The following is a 19,794-nucleotide window of genomic DNA, read 5'->3' as shown; positions in this document are numbered from 1 at the left end:
CTGTCAAGGTTTACGGTGTATTTGTACTTGCTGTATCCGTGGCGGCCTTTAGTGCACTTGACAGCAACTATACGTTGCATGCTTTCGGCTGTGCCTGCTTGACATCTCTATACACCCATGCTACAATACTCTAGCTGTGTAGGCTCGGTAAGAGAGAGGGCACTGGAAGTGTGTCTAATTGGTGCTGTCTGCTCGACTGTAATGGTAGCCAATTGTGTGGATTGCTCTCGGCCATTGGGTGCAAATATGGTTGCTTTGTGCCAGACATCCTCGGGACGACGCGGCAGGACGTCCATAGTAGCGTGCTCTTGGAGCCCATGAGTCCCGAAACCGTGTAGTCCATTCTGGCCACCAATCAGGTCCCAATTGACTGCTCTTTCCGTTCCCAATTGACTGCACCATTTTCCTTCCGTTCCCTTCCGTTCCCTATTGACTGCTCTTCCCATCACATACCCATTTCCTCTAGCGTCTCTAGCCATAAACCACATCCACCATCTCCAGCATCTCCACCTCATATAGCCACGACCCCACCATCCACCGCAAAACGTGTCCTGTCCCAATATTGTCTGTCTTTATTCCATCCAGCACTGAACTCCGACCTTCACTCTCACGTGCACCTCTACTCAAATCCACCATCTCGTCCATCAAAACACATCCACAACCATGCCCAGAAAGAAGAGTGCTGCTAGTGGCTCTCCTGCCAGCGACACTGCAGTGACGCTGGCCCTCTCGCGTAACGAGCTCATTGAATCGGTGGCAGAGCTCGTGGTGGCCCAGAACGAATCGGACTCTGCTGGCTCCACTACCACCTCCTCCACCACTCTGGTTTCGAAACGGCTCCACGAGTCCCGTCGTGTGGTGTTCGTGTTGGGAACCTTGCTTGGGTTGCTTGTCACAGCTGTTTTCACCACCTACAACAGTCCCCACCTCAAGAACGAGCTCGACAAGTACGTGAGACTCGATTCCATGTCGTTGTTTGAGGACTGGCGGGACTGGACTGACATGTTGCCCAGCGGACTCCAGCTGATGATGTCAGACTTCGACTTTTCCAGCCAGCAGGATCCTCTCAGCGGCAGTGCTGAGTCGTTCCTGGTGGGAAAGCGCATGGCGCTTGTCCACAACCTTACCGCCCAGCACAGCGTGGTGATGGTTCCAGGCGTGATTTCAACCGGAATTGAGTCGTGGGGCGTGTCGCTGGATGGCGAGTGTCCGTCCATCAACCACTTCCGTAAGCGCTTGTGGGGTTCGTTCTACATGCTCCGCACCATGGTGCTCGACAAAGGCTGCTGGTTGAAACACATCATGCTAGACCCCAACACGGGCCTCGATCCCCCCAACGTGCGGCTAAGGGCAGCACAGGGCTTTGAGGCTGCTGACTTCTTCATGGCTGGCTATTGGATCTGGAACAAGATCCTCCAGAACCTTGCAGTCATTGGCTACGGCCCCAACAACATGATCAGTGCTGCCTACGACTGGCGCTTGGCGTACCTCGACTTGGAGCGCCGTGACGGGTACTTCTCCAAGCTCCAGCAGCAGATCGAGCTCACCAGGCGGCTCACGGGCCAGAAGACCATCTTGGTGGGCCACTCCATGGGATCGCAGGTGATTTTCTACTTCTTGAAGTGGGTGGAGGCCCAGGGCGAGTTCTACGGCAACGCAGGCCCTGGCTGGTGCAACCACCACATCGAGGCTTTCGTGGATATCTCGGGCCTGTCGTTGGGAACGCCCAAGGCTATTCCAGCGTTGATTTCTGGTGAAATGAAGGATACGGTCCAGTTGAACGCTTTGGCTGTCTACGGCTTGGAGAAGTTCTTCAGCCGTCGCGAGCGTGTCGACATGTTGCGGTCGTTTGGAGGCATAGCCAGTATGTTTCCCAAGGGTGGCGAATTAATTTGGGGTAACTTGACCCATGCGCCCGATGATCCTACTAACACCTTGGAGACCAATGGCCTGGTGGTGGTCACCACAGGCCCCAAAAATGAGAGCTTTGGCACCTTCATCCGCCACGTGTCCAAGAACAGCCTGGTGGAACACTACACCGTCCAGCAGAGTCTTGATAACTTGTTAGACGACGCCCCCGAGTGGTACGCCCAGCGTGTACGTGACCAGTACTCGTACGGAGTGGCTGAAAATGCTGCCCAGTTGAAGAAAAACAACCACGACCACCTGAAGTGGTCCAATCCGTTGGAGGCAGCCTTACCTAACGCGCCAGATATGAAGGTTTTCTGCTTCTACGGCGTGGGAAAGCCCACGGAAAGGGCTTACTCGTACGCAGACGCGGACGATGCCACTAAGTTGAAGATGGTGATCGACTCCGAACTGGACAATCCCGTGTTTTTGGGAGACGGTGACGGTACGGTGTCCCTCTTGACCCACACCATGTGCCACGAATGGAAGAAGGGCCTGGCGTCGCGGTTCAACCCTGGAAACTCGAGCGTGACAATCGTGGAGATCAAGGACGAGCCTGATCGGTTCGACATCCGTGGAGGTGCCAAGACTGCTGACCATGTGGACATCTTGGGGTCGGCGGAGTTGAACGAGTTGGTGTTGAAGGTGGCGGCAGGAAAGGGCCACTTGATCGAAGACCGGTACATGAGCAACCTTCGTGAGATTGTGGCGGGAATGAACATCTAGGCCGGTAAAATACCTGTGAAAGATGCATTCTGAGAAGTCACGTTGCAATGACATGCTGATTCTTGTGTTAAGAAGGCATATTTATTTATACTAAATTTCCAAGTTCTGCTCGATGGAGCTTATAAAATAGCTATGGTACAATTCTGAACCCACAGTTCAGTGCTAATTTTTGTGTTTAGAATGACAGAATATATTTATATTACATCCAGATCAATGTAGAGATAGAGCCCCAAAGATGAAATAGTAAATGCATGAATACGTGAAGTGTTTGGAAGCTCAAATCTCGAGAATCTTCGGTCTTAGAAGAATTAGTATAAATAGGGCAATTGACACACTAAAATCAAAGAATTTAAGCAAGAGATCAAAATTGGCTCTAAAAAGAATTTGGGCGTAGCTTCATAGGTTTTAGGTCCTTCTTAAATTAATAATTCTTGAATAATTACCACTTGTATTCACGAGTCCGTATTTTGTTGATCCGGAAGCGATTCTGCCGGTTTCTACAAGCAGTTCACCGAGATTAATGGAGAAATGATTCTCAATCAAAATCGACCACCAATCTGAAACTATCATTGTCAGTACTCAACCTGCTTGCCTGCAAACGTCTCTGGAACGTAGCTCACATGTATACCTCTGTGGCGCTGCCATGACAGAAACATTCAGTAGCAGGAATCCGAGGCTTAACAATACCCGGGAGTTTCCAAGGAGAATTTCAGTGGGCCATGTCCCAAGGTGCCCGCGAACAACACCGAAATCTCTCGCTACACTCTCGTACCTTCCCGCTGCACTCTCGTACCTTCCCGCCGCACCTCTTTTCTGGCCCTACTCTCCCCCTACACTCTGCCTTCGCGCTCCCTAACTTCGCCTAACTCCCACTACCCCCTCCCTAACTCTCCCTACAACCCCTGCCAGCCACCCGCACTCAAATCCCCACCGTTCTCGACGAAACCACAACACACCACCATCATGAGGTAAGTCCCCAATCCCCCACACACCCTCCTGGTCGTACTAACCCCCAGCGGCAAATTCGTCAGAGCCTCCAAATACCGCCACGTCTTTGGACAGGCAGCCAAGAAGGAATTGTGCTATGAAAACTTGAAAATCACCAAAAATGCCTGGGACTCCAACATCATCAGCAGCAACGGCAAGTACTTGTCAGTCAATTGGGACGCGTCTGGCGGTGGAGCGTTTGCAGTGATCCCTCTATCGGAAGTGGGCAAAGCACCTGACCAGGTGCCGCTTTTCCGTGGCCACAAGGGCCCAGTTTTGGATACGGTGTTCAACCCGTTTGACTCCCAGCAAGTGGTCAGTTGTTCCGACGACGGCAAGATCTTGTTGTGGCAGATTCCTGACGACTACTCGTTCCACCGTTACGTGGACGCCAACGACAACATCAAGGACATCACCGAGCCCTTGAAGGTGTTGTCTGGCCACACCAGAAAGGTGGGCCACGTCGAGTTCCATCCCTGCGCTGCCAACGTGTTGGCATCGTGTTCGATGGACTACACAGTCAAAATCTGGAACCTCGACTCCGGAAAGGATGAGATCACCTTACAACACAAAGACTTAGTGACCTCGTTTGCTTTCAACTACAACGGTTCGTTGATGGCCACCACCTCCAGGGACAAGAAGTTGCGTATCTGGGACGTCCGTCTGGGCAAGGTGCTCAGTGAGGGCAATGGCCACACTGGAGCCAAGCCTTCGCGAGTGGCCTGGCTCGGAAACACCGACAGAATCGTCACCACAGGGTTCTCGCGGCTTTCGGACCGTCAGGTGGGGCTCTGGGATGTCAACGACATCGAAAAGGGCCCCATCGACGGATTCCTCGTCATTGACTCGTCCTCAGGAGTGTTGATTCCATACTTCGATGAAGCCACTTCCATCTTGTACTTGGCTGGTAAGGGAGACGGTAACATCCGTTACTTCGAGTACAACGAGGACTACTTCCACGAGTTGTCGCAGTATGCCTCCACGGACGCTCAGAGGGGGTTCGTTGCGGCCCCCAAACACTCGGTGAATGTCAAGGAAAACGAAATCACCAGGGCTTTCAAGACCGTCAACGACCTGTCGATTGAGCCTATCTCCTTCATCGTGCCCAGAAGATCCGAATTGTTCCAACAAGATATCTATCCAGACTGTCCCTCCGGCAAGCCAGCATTGACTGCTTCTGAATGGTTTGCTGGCAAGGATGTCAATGGTCCCTTGTTGATGAGCATGGATGCTCTTTACGAGGGAACCACTCCATCGATCAGAGAGTCTGAGCCAGTGACTAAAGTCTCTGAAGCCAGGGAAGAGGCTGAGAAGAAGAAGGCAGAAGAAAAGAAGGCAGAAGCCAAGCAGACCGAGGAAAAGAAAGCTTCCAAGGAGGTCAAGGAGCCAGTCAAGGAATCTTCTCCTGTGACAAAGAACGTCGACGAAGTGTTGAAGTCGGACTCGAAGGTCAACAACTTGCTTGACAAGGTTAACGGGCAATCTGACGACGAGGACGCCGTTTCCGAAGACGAGAAGGATGGTGACTGGGAAGAAGTTGCAAAGCCAAGCAAAGAAACTACCCCTAAGCAGATTAAGTCAGAAGAATCTAAGAAAGTGGAGCCAAAAGTTGAGGCCAAAAAGGAAGAACCAAAGGCCGAGCCCAAGGTAGAGGCTAAGAAAGAAGAGACCAAGGTTGAACCAAAGGTTGAGTCAAAGAAGGAAGAGCCAAAGATCGAGCTCTCCAAGCCCAAGGAACTCGCAAAGACCCCAGAACCAGCCAAGCCAGAATCTCCTGTTAAGGCTGGTGCCGGTGCCCCAACATTAAAGGCAACCGTGGAGAAGTTGGCCAACATTGTCATTCAATTGGAGAGCCAAGTCCAGAAATTGACTGATGCGGGCCTCGAAAAGGACGAAAGATTAGCTTCCTTGGAGAAGAAGATTGATGAGTTATTGAGAAAGTAGATAGCATTAAGGACTATAGCTGTTACGAACATTACAATTTAGATTCAACATTGTAGATTTTGGTGGACCACTGTAACTACCGCGATATGTCGATCTTAATGGGAAGTCATAATGCCAACAGTACTGATTTTTAATGGGTATCCAAATAGCTTGCAATGAGTAATAGATGTTCATACAGTTCGAATCAATAAACAGACAAATTATTGGCTGTACCATGATAATTTAATACCAACCGATCCGAAAGTGCTTTCTTATTAATTAAAACTGGAATGTATTATTGCAAGCCTGGTCCTACATCTATGGTAACGAGAATTATTCCAGTATTTCTAGCCGTATATTCTATTAAGGATAGGAATTAAAACATCCCACCACCCTAATGGGAGTTGTACCATCAATTCCGAGCCGACGATTCTTATGCTAGTGGAAAACACTTCTATGTAGCCATACTATCGATTGTAACAAAAAATATTGACTGTATCAGGACTAATTTTGGCTTTTGCAAGTTGACCTGAACTCTCTTTTACTCACATGAATGGCACAATAGTTCTTCTCAACTATCATATATCTGTAAGTTGACAGGGAGCATTGAAACCCAGCCTGACAGTATCCAATATATGTACTTTTTCTTACTCGTTTTTAACGAGTTGATAATATTGAAGCTACGTCTTCTTTCTAGTTCTAAATGATATTTATTGGAATCACACTATCTCTTTTATCTAATGAATATCGTAAAACTTCCTGAAAATGAAGCTTATCAAGGTTTCACTGCGGAATACCATATGCAAATCATCAAACATCTCGATCTTTTCGGTGCCTTCATATTGTATGTTCAACAATTCATCCAAAGTGATGACATTGAATGCTCCTGGAAGCGAAACCGAGCCTCCGGTGGCCACCTCGACAATAAACTTACCGACCTCGTTACAACTGAACATGAGATCCAACTTGCTGGAGCCAAAGTTGACCCCTCCAAAGTCGAGCAAGATACCTTGATCCATGAGCTTTTTGGCAGAGTACTTGTAGGAGCCAAACTTGGGCAACCTGTTTCTCTTTCTCAATTCTCTGTGGTAGAAGTACTGCTTGCTGAATACGGGAATGATGTTGAAGATCTTCCTGTCCTTGGGCTTGGATTGCAACTGCGATAAAATCTTCTCAATGTGGTTGTTGTAATCGGATAACTGCTTTCTAAGGAACTTTTGTTTATCCGACAACTTTTCAATTGCTTTGAGGGTGATCTCCAACTGGGACTTTCTGCTGGATCTTTGCGAATCCTTGGTCTTGATATCGATGGCAATGTTGTTAAGAATATCTTGGTAACAATTTTTTCTGGTAACATGTCCTTCGGTTTCCAACTTGATAATCAAGTTCAAGGCCATCTTTTTCAATTCATGGTAGGTGATCAGAGACAAGTCACCCAAAGAGGTACGGTAGTAGGGATTCTTCTTCTCATTGCTCTTCGACTGTTGGATTTCCTTCTTTTCGGTCGATACTATCTCCTTGAACTTTTGTTCATGCTGGTCCTGAATACCTGAAATGAGAAGCTCCAAAAGGTTTTCTCCTTGCTGGATTCGAATGATGTAAATGACGCACCTCTTAACTTGTGTCAACATGGATCTGTATTTTGAGTCGGCTAGAGAATCTTCCTTTGTGGTGGGATTAAGATTCAAGGTGATAGAACCAAACTCGGTCAAGGTCATGTAGTCATCTAGAGTGTTCAAGGTGTTGTTCAAGGTGGTGATATTGGCAAATAGCTGGTCATCAGACGAGGGTGCCATGATGTCAATTCTTTCACTAATAAACTTCTCAACTTCGATCATCTTCGACACATTCATAGTCAACGAAGGACGGGCGTGGTTGATAATGTCATTATAATCATTCATCTGGTACTCTTGTTCAAGACCATCCACATCTATCAAGCGGGAGATGATCAGCTTGGTAATGTCACTGGAGCTAGTCAAGTAGTCATTTAATGGCTTCAAGAAGTTGTCACTAAATGGCTTGAGGGAAAAGAGCTGGAGCAACACACGGGCCAACGATTTCAAGTTCTTTCCGCACTTGAACGAGTTGATGATAGATGGATTGAATGGATCCCTAACTAAGTACCCGAAATTTTCAGGATATTGAAGAATATTGGAGATGTAGTGCTTTATGAATACCACTCCAGCAACTGCCAAATGTTGCTGATTTGGCTTGCTTGGGAATTGGATCTTGGACAACTTGTAGCACTGGTTGCAAATCAATCTCACGTGCAAGGGAATTTTGGAGATATTCTGATCCAATATGTTGAGGAAATCGGTGGAGATTTCTCTCAAATTCATCAAGTTTTCAATAAATTGGCTCGATACTTCAGGAGTTTTGATGGCAACCTGGGGAGTAATTCCCTCCATGTTCTTGGAAGTGTATCCATCGACCTTAATTTCTTTGTTAGCAATTTCAGCGTAGATTTCACAGGGATCAGACTCGAAGCTAAGCTCCTCATTTTCAATAATATGGTCAATCACTCCTCCGGTTAAGCTCTTCAAGTGTTGTCTTTGATAGGTGTGGTTGTTAAAGTTCAAAAAGTATTCAATCCAGTGGCACGACTGGGCCTTTGTGATCTCGGTGATTAATGGGCAATTATTCTCAATATCATACTTCATCAAATCGAGGATGAATTTGATGAAGAAGTATTCTTCTCTGGAGTGTTCATTGACAGAAAGATCGGTGATGGGGAAAATCAGCAAGATTATAGACTGGAGATCCTTCAACGTCTTGCTACTTTCTTCATCTGCATTTGTAGGGCCACCAAGTGCCTTGAAAAGCCTTATGAAATAAGCTGGTTTTGTCTGGAGAAGGTAGAACATCGATTGGTACAATTCAATCCGTTGTCTCGAGTTCTTATTAAGTTTGTCCATAGTTTTGGCACCCATATCAAGGGAAGTCGAGGGTCCACCAAGAGCGGGTTTCTTCTTGTTCTTCATGAATTCTTCAATGGTGATTTTGTTTTTGTCAAGCAATCCAAGTTTGATGTCCAAGCTTTCGATTTGATTCTCCAAATCTTCATTTGTCTTCGAGCTTTCGATGATTCTGTCTTTGAGATCCGACAACTCTATTTCTTCCCTGTAGTCGATATCGTTATCAGTCAAAAGATACGCAAATTTGGAGATAGTGCCCAACGAAGGATTTTTCAGATTAACAAGAGAATGGTATGCGTGTTGGGTGATCTTTGATCTGAAAATGGACTGAGCTTTGATCACCTTCTCAATGTTGTAATGGTAGTAAATGATCATTTCTCTGTAATTGTACCGTATTCTGTTTCCTCTTATGATTGACTGGAACAGAATGAGACTGTCCACTTCTTGATACATGTCGTCAAGCATGATTTCTTTCTTGAATCTGGTCAAAACGCCTCTGAACAAGGTTTGTACTGGAACGATGGCCTTTTGCTCGTAAAACTCCAAAGCAAATTTGGTTCTTTGGACTTGCTTTCTGAGCTTGTTGGCTCTGATCTTCGCGTAGAGCTCATTTAACACTTGATCTTCGTAGAGAAGGGTCAAGAGCACGTCATTACAGAGCTGAGATCTGGAAATTCCACCTCTTGCAATGCTCTGAAGTTCTAGAAGCCCTGGAAGGTGAATTCCCACTGCCTTTCTTTTCTTTTCGATGGATCCTCTGACAATTGCACCACGCAAAACTGCCTGGAATTGGATCAAGGCAGCATCCTTCGAGAGAGATGTACCGATGTATCTGGTGGAGTTTTTGGCCAAATACCCACGACAGAGAGACTGCAACGACACAACCAGTTCTTCAATGCTAGAAAGATGTGGTAAAACCACACGAGAGTATTGATACACTCTATTTCTTCTCACAACTGACTGGAGATCGGTGATGGCATCTGTCTGTCTCCAGAGAGCCATTTGATCGCGTTTGACCTTATATCTGAGCACATGGCCTCTGGCGATACTCTGTAAGTTTTGGATGTCGTTGTGGGAGTCACCAAAATCGACGTTTCGTCTGTTGCGGGCCAATTTCGACCTGATCATGGCTTGTAACTCCACGACCTCAGTCTTGTAGTAGAGCAACTCGTCCCTATGCCTGTGGATGGTTCTGCTTCTGGACAAGTTGCCTCGGATGATGCAGAGAAGGTACGACAACTCGTCAGAAAACGACTTAAGCATGATCTTGTCAACAAACATCTTGTACCTGAAGTTGGCTCCACGGGCCAAAGACTGGAGCTTGATGATATTGGCGGTATTGGTATCGATTTCCGCAAGATTGACAATGGGTTTGGGGGCCTTCTGGCGCAGCTGGACCGGTTCTTCGTCGAACGTGTACAGTGGAGCCGCCTGGTACTCGTGCAATCTGGACGAGAACGTACTGGTGCCCACGCTGTTGCTGGTGGAGGCAGCATTGAGGTCCACACGGAAAGGGTTGATCTCGTCGGTCTGAATGGCACTGGAAACAAATTTCTTAGGGAACGATGGTGGTGGCGATGGCTGACGGACGCTGACCTGGATCTCCACCAGTCTTGATGCCTTTTCCACGGGACGAGGGATGGCTCTGGTGGGCGACTCCGTCATTTTGGCCATGTAGGAGTTGTCAGGCTGGGAGGCATCGCCAGTGTCTGCACTAGCAAAATTGGGCAACCCTGAGCCCACCAACGCCCTGTTGGCCTGTCTGATGTCGTCGTCGTCGAAGTCGACCTGGTCGACCAAGTTCTGGATCCGTGGATAGCCTTGGTCCGACTTGTTGAGCATGTAGCTCATGGCGTGTAAGCAGAACCACACCTTGGGCACGTTTTTGGCGTCATAAAGGTCCGTCAACTCGAACCGGAACAAGTCTGGCACGTTCATGTAGTCCAACAACCCGAAGAACCGGTTGATGTTCTCAGTGTGTCTGAACTGGAGCTTTGAGTCGTTGGTGAACACATTGCGCTTGGAGGGAAGGATGACGTTGGCGAGCTTGGCGAGATGGATCCCGTTCCGGATGTAGGCGATCAACTGGACCGGTTCCTGGGCAATTGGCTCGTCCAATACCTGTTCCAACCATTGCTTGATGGCCTGGATCCGACAGAGGTACTCGTAGCCAGGCGAGTCCCGTGCCGTGCTGTTGCTGGGAGACTGGAGAAACGGCCTGGCCTTGGGTGCTGGAGCCGGAGTGCTCATTTGCTGCTTTAAGGGAGCAATTGTGGTGGGGGTATCATGGTGAAGAGACGTGTTTCTGGGAGCAGTTGGCGTGTTTCTGGCAGGCAGACGGGTAAGAACGTCCTTGTAGTTCTTTTTGGCCCAGCTGGGCAGCTCAGAGTCCTCGGCACCTTCGTTGGTGTGCAAATCGGGCTTGTTTTCGACTAGAGCACGGCGTTCGGTGGCGTTGCTGCCATGACTGCCTTTTTTGATGGGGGATCCAGTCCTGCTGCTGGACGTCAGGGATGACTTGTTCAGCGGAGTCTTGAAGGACGACACAGTGACGGATGGCGACTCGAAACGAGTCCGGAGAAGCGCCGTTTTGGAGGGACTGACACCACTGGGCGTGATGTTGAGTTGTTTGGCGAGAGCATCCAAATCTTCGTCCTTGGGCCTGGCGGGCGAGTTGAACTTCTGGGTGGGTTGTAGGGGCATGCGGACGGGGGAGTCGTCACCAAGGGACTCGAGGTAGCGGAGGGCCACCTTCCTGGGGGAGGTCATGGTGGTGATGTCTGGGTCCGGTGTCTGATGGGATTTCCAACAGGTACCTGTGTGTCTGATGGGTATTCTGGGTGTCTGATGGAAACAGTATTTTGCTGTCTGCGTGTCTGATGCGATTCGTACCTGACGATGTCTGCAGCTTACGATACGGCTCGAGACTGGGGGCTCTGAGAAGAAGCTGGTAACAACGAGATGGTTGGCCCGATCCCTTGTTGTGGGTCAGCCTGTATGGGGCCGAAATGTAGAGGCGTCCCGATTGGGAAATGTAAATATTTACTCGCTTGAGATGTGAGGGACGGCTAACTACAGGAAGGTACTAGTGCGGAGGCGTAGCATTAGATCTAGGAATACGGAGCACTGGGAATGGGTGGTGGAACTGAATCCAGTTGAACTAGCTAATAGAAAGCAAACCAGCAATCTGCTGGCAAACCCAAGCCGCTTGTCCTGGGTATTTGTGTCTGTCGCATAAGTGGGTCGCAGTTGGTGTCGCAGGTGTCTGACACACTGCACCACGCGCAGTTCTGTTGATGGCTGTCGGCATACAGTACTTCAACCTTAATTTGGTCTCTGGTGTCTGTCCCAAATAGTGTCAGAATCTCGTCTATCTGAACACCTCTAATCGGCAATTTTGGGCCCGTGACCATGAGCCTGGCACTTTCGAGCCAGCTCCGACAGGAGAGCTGTCGAAGCAAGACTGTCATCGTAATTCCACCTCTATAAGTGGATATCGAATGTCTTGATCACGTGATCACACCTCTTCTGCCTCCTGGCGTCGGTATGCCTCTTCCAAGAACCGCAAGGTCTCGTCGTAGCGGTCCAACTCTGCCTTGCGCTCGGGAATGGTCTTCTTCAAGTCGTTGAGCATCAACACGTGTTTCTCGTACTCGCTGGAGATCTCGCCAATGTTGGGCACGCTGACCTCGAAATCCTCGTCTTCCTCTGCCTCCAATCCCGCAAGAATCGACGACAATTCGCCATCAGTACGCCTCACAAGCTCCTGGTACGCTCCCCGTGCTTTTGCGGGGAGTTCTCGTCTCAACTTGGTGAGTTCGATCGTTTCCTGCTCTACCTGGAGCAATACCTCACGGAGACGGGTGTTGATTGCGAGATCGAACGGCTCCACTGTCTCCTTGCGTTTCAAAGAGAGTAGCTCGTGTATGCTGCCGTCGTCGATGGCGTGGCCATCGACCACCAAACCGCTTTTGGCGAGCTCAAATGCTCCAAGAAGGAACTCATCGAGCACACCTGCCACTTTGTTCTTGAGAGGATCATTGTCGGAGGTGGGCAAGTGGAGGTCGAGTTTGGCGGTGGTCAGCTGAAGCACCTGGCTGTAGACGTGCCTCAAGTCCTGCTTGGAAAGGGCTATCTTCTCGTAGTCAGGCATTGTAATGCAGACCGAAGACGCGTTCTGGGTGTCTAAATCTGTGCTAGTGGGACGCAGCTAGCAGTGCTGAGCAGGACAGTGGCGGGAGGTCGAAGTTACACGCTTGCAATGGTAGTTTTGACAGGGCAGGAAGGATGTCGCGCAGTGTTTATGGGACGGGGAGCAATGTCGCGGATGTCGGCCGCTGCCACGTGACCCCTCGCCCAAGTGAAAACGAACTCACCAAAAACCGTCCCCACCACCATGTCAGAATTAGGTCCAGAATACACCCCTGCCTTCGCGCCCTTCCTTGGGTTCGCAGGCTGTGCCGCCGCCATGATCCTCTCCTGTGCCGGCGCCGCCATCGGCACCGCCAAGTCCGGCATTGGTATCGCCGGTATCGGTACCTACAAACCTGAATTGATCATGAAGTCGCTCATTCCCGTCGTTATGTCGGGTATCTTGTCTGTCTACGGGTTGGTGGTGTCGGTGTTGATTGCTGGAGGCTTGGATCCCTCCAAAAACTACTCACTTTTCAATGGATTTATGCACTTGGCCTGTGGGTTGTCGGTTGGCTTTGCATGCTTGGCTTCTGGTTATGCCATTGGTATTGTTGGAGACGAAGGTGTGCGTCAGTACATGCACCAGCCACGGTTGTTTGTGGGGATCGTGTTGATTTTGATTTTTGCTGAGGTGTTGGGGTTGTACGGAATGATTATTGCGTTGATCTTGAACACCAAGGGCAGTGATTAGCGAGTTTACTTCTGCATTTATCTAGTATAAATTATTGACTAATACACATAGTAGAGAGTGGATGTAGAGAGGATGGGGGACGGAATGTCAGAACAATGAGAGACTATTCCAGGACTGTCCAGTTATCAGATACCGTAAAACACTAACTAATATCAGCTCATAAATGATAGTACCATCATTTAATGTCTGAGAGAGGAGGCTAATTTAATTTAAACACCATAATTAATTTGAATATCACCACCTGATATTTATGCTCTTCATGAAATCAAGACATTACAACATGATATAATCCTTCCCTCTTAATTTGATACGATAAACCAACTTAAACCTACAGCATATTCTTCTCCAGCTAATATTAATATTGCTTCTGCTAGAAAGTAGTATTTGCCAAACCATCAATTAAACTTAATACTACACCTGCTTACAAGGCGTAGCTAGAATAGCATTTCACAACTCCTGAAGAACTAGTCAAACAAAGCGAACAATTAATTTCAATTTCAATTTCAAGAGCAAGTAGAGCAAGTATAAATATGTGTTATCTTGACATACAATCAGATTTTAATTGAAATACTAATTCGGTAGTCTTGTTGGTTATGTCTACGGAATACATCTTACAGTATCCAATTAATCAATATCGTTATTTATTTTATCAATCAATATTGCTCAATATCAATACGTATACATATCTATACATCTATATCAATCGTTCAATACCCGCTTCATGCTGGAACCTCTCCATCAATTCCCCTTGCATTTAATCGGTTTCCATCTTATCATCGTTCTTCTTTTCTCCAATGGTAACCTGCCCGTTATCGTCAATAAACTGCGAAGAAAACTCCTCCAAGTACTGCACGGATCTGTCGGAGTCCAAGAACAAGGTGTAAGCCCTCTTGATGTCTGGAAGGTCCACGGTGTTGCTTCTTCTCTTAAGAGCAATTTGCTGCGATACAGAAATCAAGTTGGAGGCATATCTCAAACTGGTTTCTTGGCCGATCTTGGTCAACAACGCCAAGGCATCGGCGGATAACTCAATCTCCTCCTCACTGGCACGAATGGACAAAATGGTTCTGATTTCATCCTGGGAGTATGACGAGGTGTGGATGATGATGGATCTGTCCAACAAATCGATGGGCAATCCGTGGGGGGATTTGTAGTTGGTACCACGGGTTCTGGAGATACCTCTGTTGGTGGCCATGATCACGATGGGGGCAAAGTCGTCTTCCAACGCCCTATTTATGAATGAGAAACACTCGATGTCCAACATGTGGACCTCGTCAATGAACAAAACACCGGGAATGATCTCGGCCTTGCCTTCTTCCTTCCATTCTGCCACCTTGGTGTTGATCTGCTCACGAACCTCGGCTCTGATTTCACCGGTGTCACCGGAAAACAACGCCAAAAATCCTTGTTGTCTGGAATTTATCACGTCTATTTCGTGTAACGAGACGGTATGGACTGCCTCCTTTCTCTTCTGCAACTCACCCTCTGGACACTGAACAAACTTGGTCTCAGGACCCATGGCGTCGTAGTCTCTGGCTCTGGTGAACGATTTACCCAATTTGGTGATCTTTCCCGACGCCTTGTCGATGGAGATAACGTCTCCGGCCAACACCTTTTCCTTGGTCAAGCCCTCGATCATCTTGTTACCCAACTCGTAGATGGTCTCCATGTCTGTGGTCTTGATGGTCAACTTTCCTTGCTTGTGGCCTCCGGTGATAGATCTGTCAATCTGGATCTCGACCACTTCACCTTCGATAATTTCGGTTTCTTCCTTGATTCTGATACCAATGGACTTTCTGAACACCTGAGTCAAAGCCTCAGTCTTGGACAACTCTAACGAGAAGATTTCCGACCCAGCAATGGCCGTGAAAGGCACCTCAGCTCCCAAGCTCTGAGATAATCCCATGGCAATGGCTGTTTTACCGGTGGATGGAGGGCCAGCGACCAAAACGGCTCTACCGGCAATTTTTCCAGCCTGGATCATTTTCAAAATGACCCCAGCTGCCTTTCTTGCCTTGATTTGACCAACCATTCCTTGGGCGTTCTCCTTGGGCTGGAGATTGTCATCGAGGCCCAAGCCTGAGATGTGGGAGTGGGCTGCGATTAAGGACAATCCATTCAAGTCTTTCGATTCAACCTTGGTGCTGATTGTGGTCTGGATGTTAGTAGGGCACGGTGGCAGGGGGAGGGGGGACTACTTACCATTTTAAGTGATGGAGTTGTGTTGTTTGAAATTGATGAAAAAATGGTTAGGGTGGCGCGACATGCGACATCTGAGCTGGGCCGGCATATGAGTGGGAAAAATTGAGGATAAACGAAGGACCGATACGATGGGATGGATCAAAGTGGTGGAGAATAAAGCTTTAAACTGTATTAATAGCATTAAATGAAGTGATGTTGGAGGGTGGTCAATGCGACATTACGCTGGCACTAATCCTAGTGAGCTCTCGCTAGCCCTCATGCAAGTTAGCGCGGGATGCAGCCACATTTACTGGGAAAATTTCAAATTACCGAGAACCTCACAAAAATGGTCCGCTAAAAGGTGCTACTGTACCAATTTCGCAGCCAGCACCAATCTCTCTGGGGCCTTAAAATTAGCGTGTTGATTCATCCTCGATGCCGTTCAATATCTGTGCCAACGATCCCTACTACCCACGAAACGACCTCCCAAATATGCTTTCGTTAATAGGCATTTTTTGGAATGATGAGAGTAAAGTTGTTTGCCCTTATTTGAATCCTTTCACGAACCAGGGTAAATTACTTAGATTATTATGACGTGAATTAGTTAATTCATGGCTTGAAAGAAACCAACCGGGTTACAGAAGTAACAGGGAGTGAAAAAATTAGACCCGAAGAGTATCATCAAGAGGTGAGAATAACGAAGAATTTACTACTAAAACAGAAAGCCAGTATACAATAAGAACCACGTGTTAGCATGTGTAGTATACGTCGGTGAATTGGGATCCCTCCATAAAGTAGGGAGCTAACTACTCGGAATAGAGGTGTTTATATAGCTCCTTGGGAGCTTATGTAATAGAATCTCCTCGGCATCATGTGATAGCTACTTGTCGGCATCATGTGAGGTATCGGCTCACCGGTATTGTTAGTCTCCCATGCGGATTAAAACGTTACGAATGGAATTAGAGATAAGGATCAGACTACCAGTCACGTGAAAAAATGGACCAACCACAAGTGTGTAAATAGAACAATAAAGAGGCATAGTATGGCGTTCTATCACACAGCTATAACTTCATTGCTGCTCCTAGGTCCAGAAATTACCGGCTACACTCTACGAACTACTTTTATCAATTTTGTAATGTTTCTTTCTCTAATAATAAATCATAATTTGGAGCTATTGATCAACGAACCTTCTACTTCGTACATGTTGTCAATTTGCTCCTTGAAGAACTTCGCGGCAATTGGTCTCTTGATCTTCACGGTTGGGGTGATCAAGTTTCTTTCGCCGGTCAAAGGCTCGACTTCAAGGTAGATATTGTGTAACTTCTCAAAACCTAACAACTTGTTCTTGATGTTTCCGTTGATTTGGGTCAACAACGCTTTCTTATGAGCAGGCTTGTTGATTTCCTTCAAAAGACCTTCGGGGCTTTCAATCGAAGATTTGGCGACACCTTGCTTGAGCAAAAACTTAGTGGCCAATGGCACATCGATACCGACAATACCGACCAAGAAACTCTTGGTAGAGTTTCCGTGGACGAAACATTGGGAAATGATTGGGTCGGTTGACATGTAGGTGTTTTCAATCTTTTCTGGGGTGACGTACTCACCTTGACTCAACTTGAAGAAGTTCTTGACTCTATCAATAATCTTGATTTGACCAGTGCTAGCGACAATCTGGGCAACATCTCCAGTATGGAACCAACCCTCGTCATCGATGGTCTTCTTGGTTTCTTCCTCGTTCTTGAAGTAACCAGTGAACATCTGGGGGCCTCTCAACAAGAGTTCACCTCTTGGGCCACCCTCGTCGTTGATACCATAGCCCATTTCAGGCAATTGTTGAACTTTGATTTCACATCCAATGCATGGAGCACCACAAGTACCAGGCTGGGCCTCGTACTTGTTGGAAAGACTCATTCCTGCAAACGATTCAGTTAACCCGTAACCCTGAGCAAATCCCACGTTCAACGCAGCTCTCAAGAACTTGATGGTGGACACACTGATGGGGGCCGAACCAGTAACCAAGAACTGGGTGTTGTCGAGCCCCAAGGCCGCCTTCAACTTAGGGAAGAGCAAGCGGTCGTACAAGAAGTGGGAGCCCTTGTCGCCATCGCTTCTTTCTTGAAGTTCCTGCTTCGTGGCAATGGCCTTGCCGAAAATGGCTTTGGCGATGGAGGAGTTGGAGTCGACGGTGGCAGCCTTGAGGGCTGCTTCGAACTTGGTGTACACTCTAGGGACGTTACTGAGGGCCTCAGGCTTGAAGAACTTCAAGTCTTCGACCAAGGTCAATGGCGACCCGTTCAATTGGGGGAAGTTGATGGTGGAGCCGTAGGTCATTCCAGATAACGTCATTTGACGTTCGTAGATGTGGGCTAACGGCAAGAAGCAGAAGTTGCTCTTGGCCTCGTATCCTGACCCCACCAATACCAAACTGACGGCAGAAATCGCAGCTCTCTGCTGCAACATAACTCCCTTTGGCTTGGAGCCTGTGGTTCCCGAGGTGAAACTGATGGTGTACAAGGTGTCTGGCGAGGGCAACAAACGTTCCTTGGGGAACACCTGACCCGTCTTGATCACCTGGTCCATGGACACCAACACGATGTTCTCACTGCGTGCTCTGGCCACCAATTCAGAGTCCTGGGGCGTCAATGGGTCGAACGAGATCATCAACACCAACGCACCCAACTGTTCAGGGTTCTGGGCCTTCAAGTCGAGGATGTCGACGATGTGGTTCTTGGAAAGTGCCACGACTGGCGACTCGGTCAGTTCCAAGATGAATTCGGACGTCAGTGCTCCCAAGGTGTCGTACAACGCGGTGTTGGTGATGGAGTACGCGCTGCTGACGAGGTCGGTCAACACCCACTCGTGTCTGTTGGCGGAGTAGATGGTCAAGACAAACGAGAAGTTGTCCTTGTCGTAGCTCTTGTAGGCCAGTTCGTGGGCGTCAATTTTGGCGTGACTTGCAAACTTTGCAGCGTTCTTGAACGGGTTGACTTCGAGCAAATACAACAATCCAGCACCGTAGTCGTTGATCAACCCGTCCACCTGCTTGTAGGACAAGCTGACCTTGTTCTCGGTGGGGGTGTTGTTGACGTAGTCGTGTTCTCTGAACGTGAATACGGAATTATCGCCAAAGTGCTTCACAGCGTTGTCAAACAACTGTGGAAGCGTCCGCACGCTGGGAAACAAGGAGTCCTTGACGCCCCCGGGACTGAGGGCGTTTCTGTAGATGGCTGACAGGTCGCCCTTCTGGGAGCCTGGCACGGGGACCGCTCTGTCGGATAACGTGCCTGGGAAGGGGAGGTACTTGTGCAACAAGTCGACGTAGCCGTAGCCTTCCTTGAAGAAGGAGGACGCTTCTGGCGGAGCGATGTGCTCGCCAGTGGGAGGAGGAAGAATTGCCATGTTGGAGTTCCAGAGTGGTGGGAAGAGTGTGCAATAATGTGTTCACATTTCAGGCACTGGCCCTACTTATACCGTTTTGGCCCAGCCCTGACATCCACTTCCTAATCTAGCGATCGGCCGGAAGGAACGACGCACAGTTTGGAGGCACTGCCGAAGGTGGGGACAGATAGCGGGGTGTTGCGGGCCTGAAAAAGCAGAGAATTCACGTGGACGAAGGGCTGCCTGGGGGAACGTTACCTGGTGGAGCCTAGCAGGTGCCAGAGGTGGCGGACTGGGCTGGGAGGCCAGGGGAGTCTTCCGCAACCCCGCATTTCCTCGGGAAAACGAGGACTGCTAGTTCGCCATCACGTGCCGGCGAACCGGGGTAGAACGCGACTCCGTGCCGAGCGGTGGGGCTAAAGGAATGGCGAATATGGGGCAAATGGAAGAGAAATGAGCACATGGCTGTATGGATCATGTGGGTCGTTTTGTCTATGTGGATCTGTGGTGGTCCTGTAATTGTACTGGTTCATATAGATGCTTGTGGTCCATATGGATCTAATGGAGTATAATAGATCATGTAGATACTTATGGCCCATGTGATCGAATGGATCATATAGACGGATCAAAATCGATCTACATAATGGGTGGTAATGGATCATTACGGATCATTAAAGATACGTTACAATCTGGCCGGCTGGATCTATGCATTTCAATTTGCCAGTTAGATCTCTCCGTGGCTTGTACAGTGGCTTCCAGTGGCTTTCAAGGTATTTCATGTTTCCAGTCATCTGGATCAGTAGTTATCCAGCCGATCGTCGGTGGTGATCATTCCAGCCTCTCGACGTCTCTTGCTGCTGATCCATTGCCTGGCGATCTCGCTAGCCATAA

General features: G+C 48.4%; 8 protein-coding genes across 8 annotated transcripts; 3 read left to right on the top strand and 5 right to left on the bottom strand.

Moving 5' to 3' along the window:
• Positions 1-16: 16 nt before the first annotated feature.
• CANTADRAFT_171080 (uncharacterized protein) lies at positions 17-713 on the bottom strand. The gene has a single exon (XM_020206356.1). The coding sequence runs from the start codon at positions 513-515 to the stop codon at positions 108-110; it is 408 nt and encodes a 135-aa protein (XP_020065877.1). The 5' UTR covers positions 516-713; the 3' UTR covers positions 17-107.
• LRO1 (phospholipid:diacylglycerol acyltransferase) lies at positions 664-2,634 on the top strand (the record flags this gene model as incomplete). Its single annotated transcript, XM_020209547.1, has 1 exon — positions 664-2,634. The coding sequence occupies one exon, from the start codon at positions 664-666 to the stop codon at positions 2,632-2,634; it is 1,971 nt and encodes a 656-aa protein (XP_020065876.1).
• A 963-nt stretch (positions 2,635-3,597) lies between these two features.
• CRN1 (Crn1p) lies at positions 3,598-5,565 on the top strand (the record flags this gene model as incomplete). Its single annotated transcript, XM_020206548.1, has 2 exons — positions 3,598-3,602; positions 3,651-5,565. The coding sequence occupies 2 exons, from the start codon at positions 3,598-3,600 to the stop codon at positions 5,563-5,565; spliced, it is 1,920 nt and encodes a 639-aa protein (XP_020065875.1).
• Positions 5,566-6,235: 670 nt separating this feature from the next.
• Positions 6,236-11,417, bottom strand: IQG1 (Iqg1p). The gene has a single exon (XM_020207344.1). The coding sequence runs from the start codon at positions 11,226-11,228 to the stop codon at positions 6,282-6,284; it is 4,947 nt and encodes a 1,648-aa protein (XP_020065874.1). The 5' UTR covers positions 11,229-11,417; the 3' UTR covers positions 6,236-6,281.
• A 124-nt stretch (positions 11,418-11,541) lies between these two features.
• On the bottom strand, positions 11,542-12,741 carry CANTADRAFT_25167 (MIND complex subunit). The gene has a single exon (XM_020207343.1). The coding sequence runs from the start codon at positions 12,610-12,612 to the stop codon at positions 11,977-11,979; it is 636 nt and encodes a 211-aa protein (XP_020065873.1). The 5' UTR covers positions 12,613-12,741; the 3' UTR covers positions 11,542-11,976.
• A 123-nt stretch (positions 12,742-12,864) lies between these two features.
• VMA11 (H(+)-transporting V0 sector ATPase subunit c') lies at positions 12,865-13,395 on the top strand. Its single transcript, XM_020211150.1, has one exon. It carries the CDS (start codon positions 12,928-12,930, stop codon positions 13,342-13,344), a length of 417 nt encoding a protein of 138 aa, XP_020065872.1. The 5' UTR covers positions 12,865-12,927; the 3' UTR covers positions 13,345-13,395.
• A 703-nt stretch (positions 13,396-14,098) lies between these two features.
• On the bottom strand, positions 14,099-15,549 carry RVB2 (RuvB family ATP-dependent DNA helicase reptin; the record flags this gene model as incomplete). Its single annotated transcript, XM_020206547.1, has 2 exons — positions 14,099-15,499; positions 15,547-15,549. 2 exons carry the CDS (start codon positions 15,547-15,549, stop codon positions 14,099-14,101), a joined length of 1,404 nt encoding a protein of 467 aa, XP_020065871.1.
• A 1,134-nt stretch (positions 15,550-16,683) lies between these two features.
• On the bottom strand, positions 16,684-18,924 carry FAA2-3 (Faa2-3p; the record flags this gene model as incomplete). Its single annotated transcript, XM_020209567.1, has 1 exon — positions 16,684-18,924. One exon carries the CDS (start codon positions 18,922-18,924, stop codon positions 16,684-16,686), a length of 2,241 nt encoding a protein of 746 aa, XP_020065870.1.
• Between the last annotated feature and the right edge of the window lie 870 nt (positions 18,925-19,794).

Source organism: Suhomyces tanzawaensis, assembly GCF_001661415.1.
Source record: "Suhomyces tanzawaensis NRRL Y-17324 unplaced genomic scaffold CANTAscaffold_2, whole genome shotgun sequence".
Classification (NCBI taxonomy): Eukaryota; Fungi; Ascomycota; class Pichiomycetes; order Serinales; family Debaryomycetaceae; genus Suhomyces; species Suhomyces tanzawaensis.
This window is presented reverse-complemented; position numbering and strand designations above follow the sequence as displayed.

Coding starts and splice junctions, on each gene's coding strand:
- CANTADRAFT_171080 (XM_020206356.1), bottom strand. CDS start 515: ATGAGGTGGAGATGCTGGAGATGGTGGATGTGGTTTATGGCTAGAGAC.
- CANTADRAFT_25167 (XM_020207343.1), bottom strand. CDS start 12,612: ATGCCTGACTACGAGAAGATAGCCCTTTCCAAGCAGGACTTGAGGCAC.
- VMA11 (XM_020211150.1), top strand. CDS start 12,928: ATGATCCTCTCCTGTGCCGGCGCCGCCATCGGCACCGCCAAGTCCGGC.
- IQG1 (XM_020207344.1), bottom strand. CDS start 11,228: ATGACCTCCCCCAGGAAGGTGGCCCTCCGCTACCTCGAGTCCCTTGGT.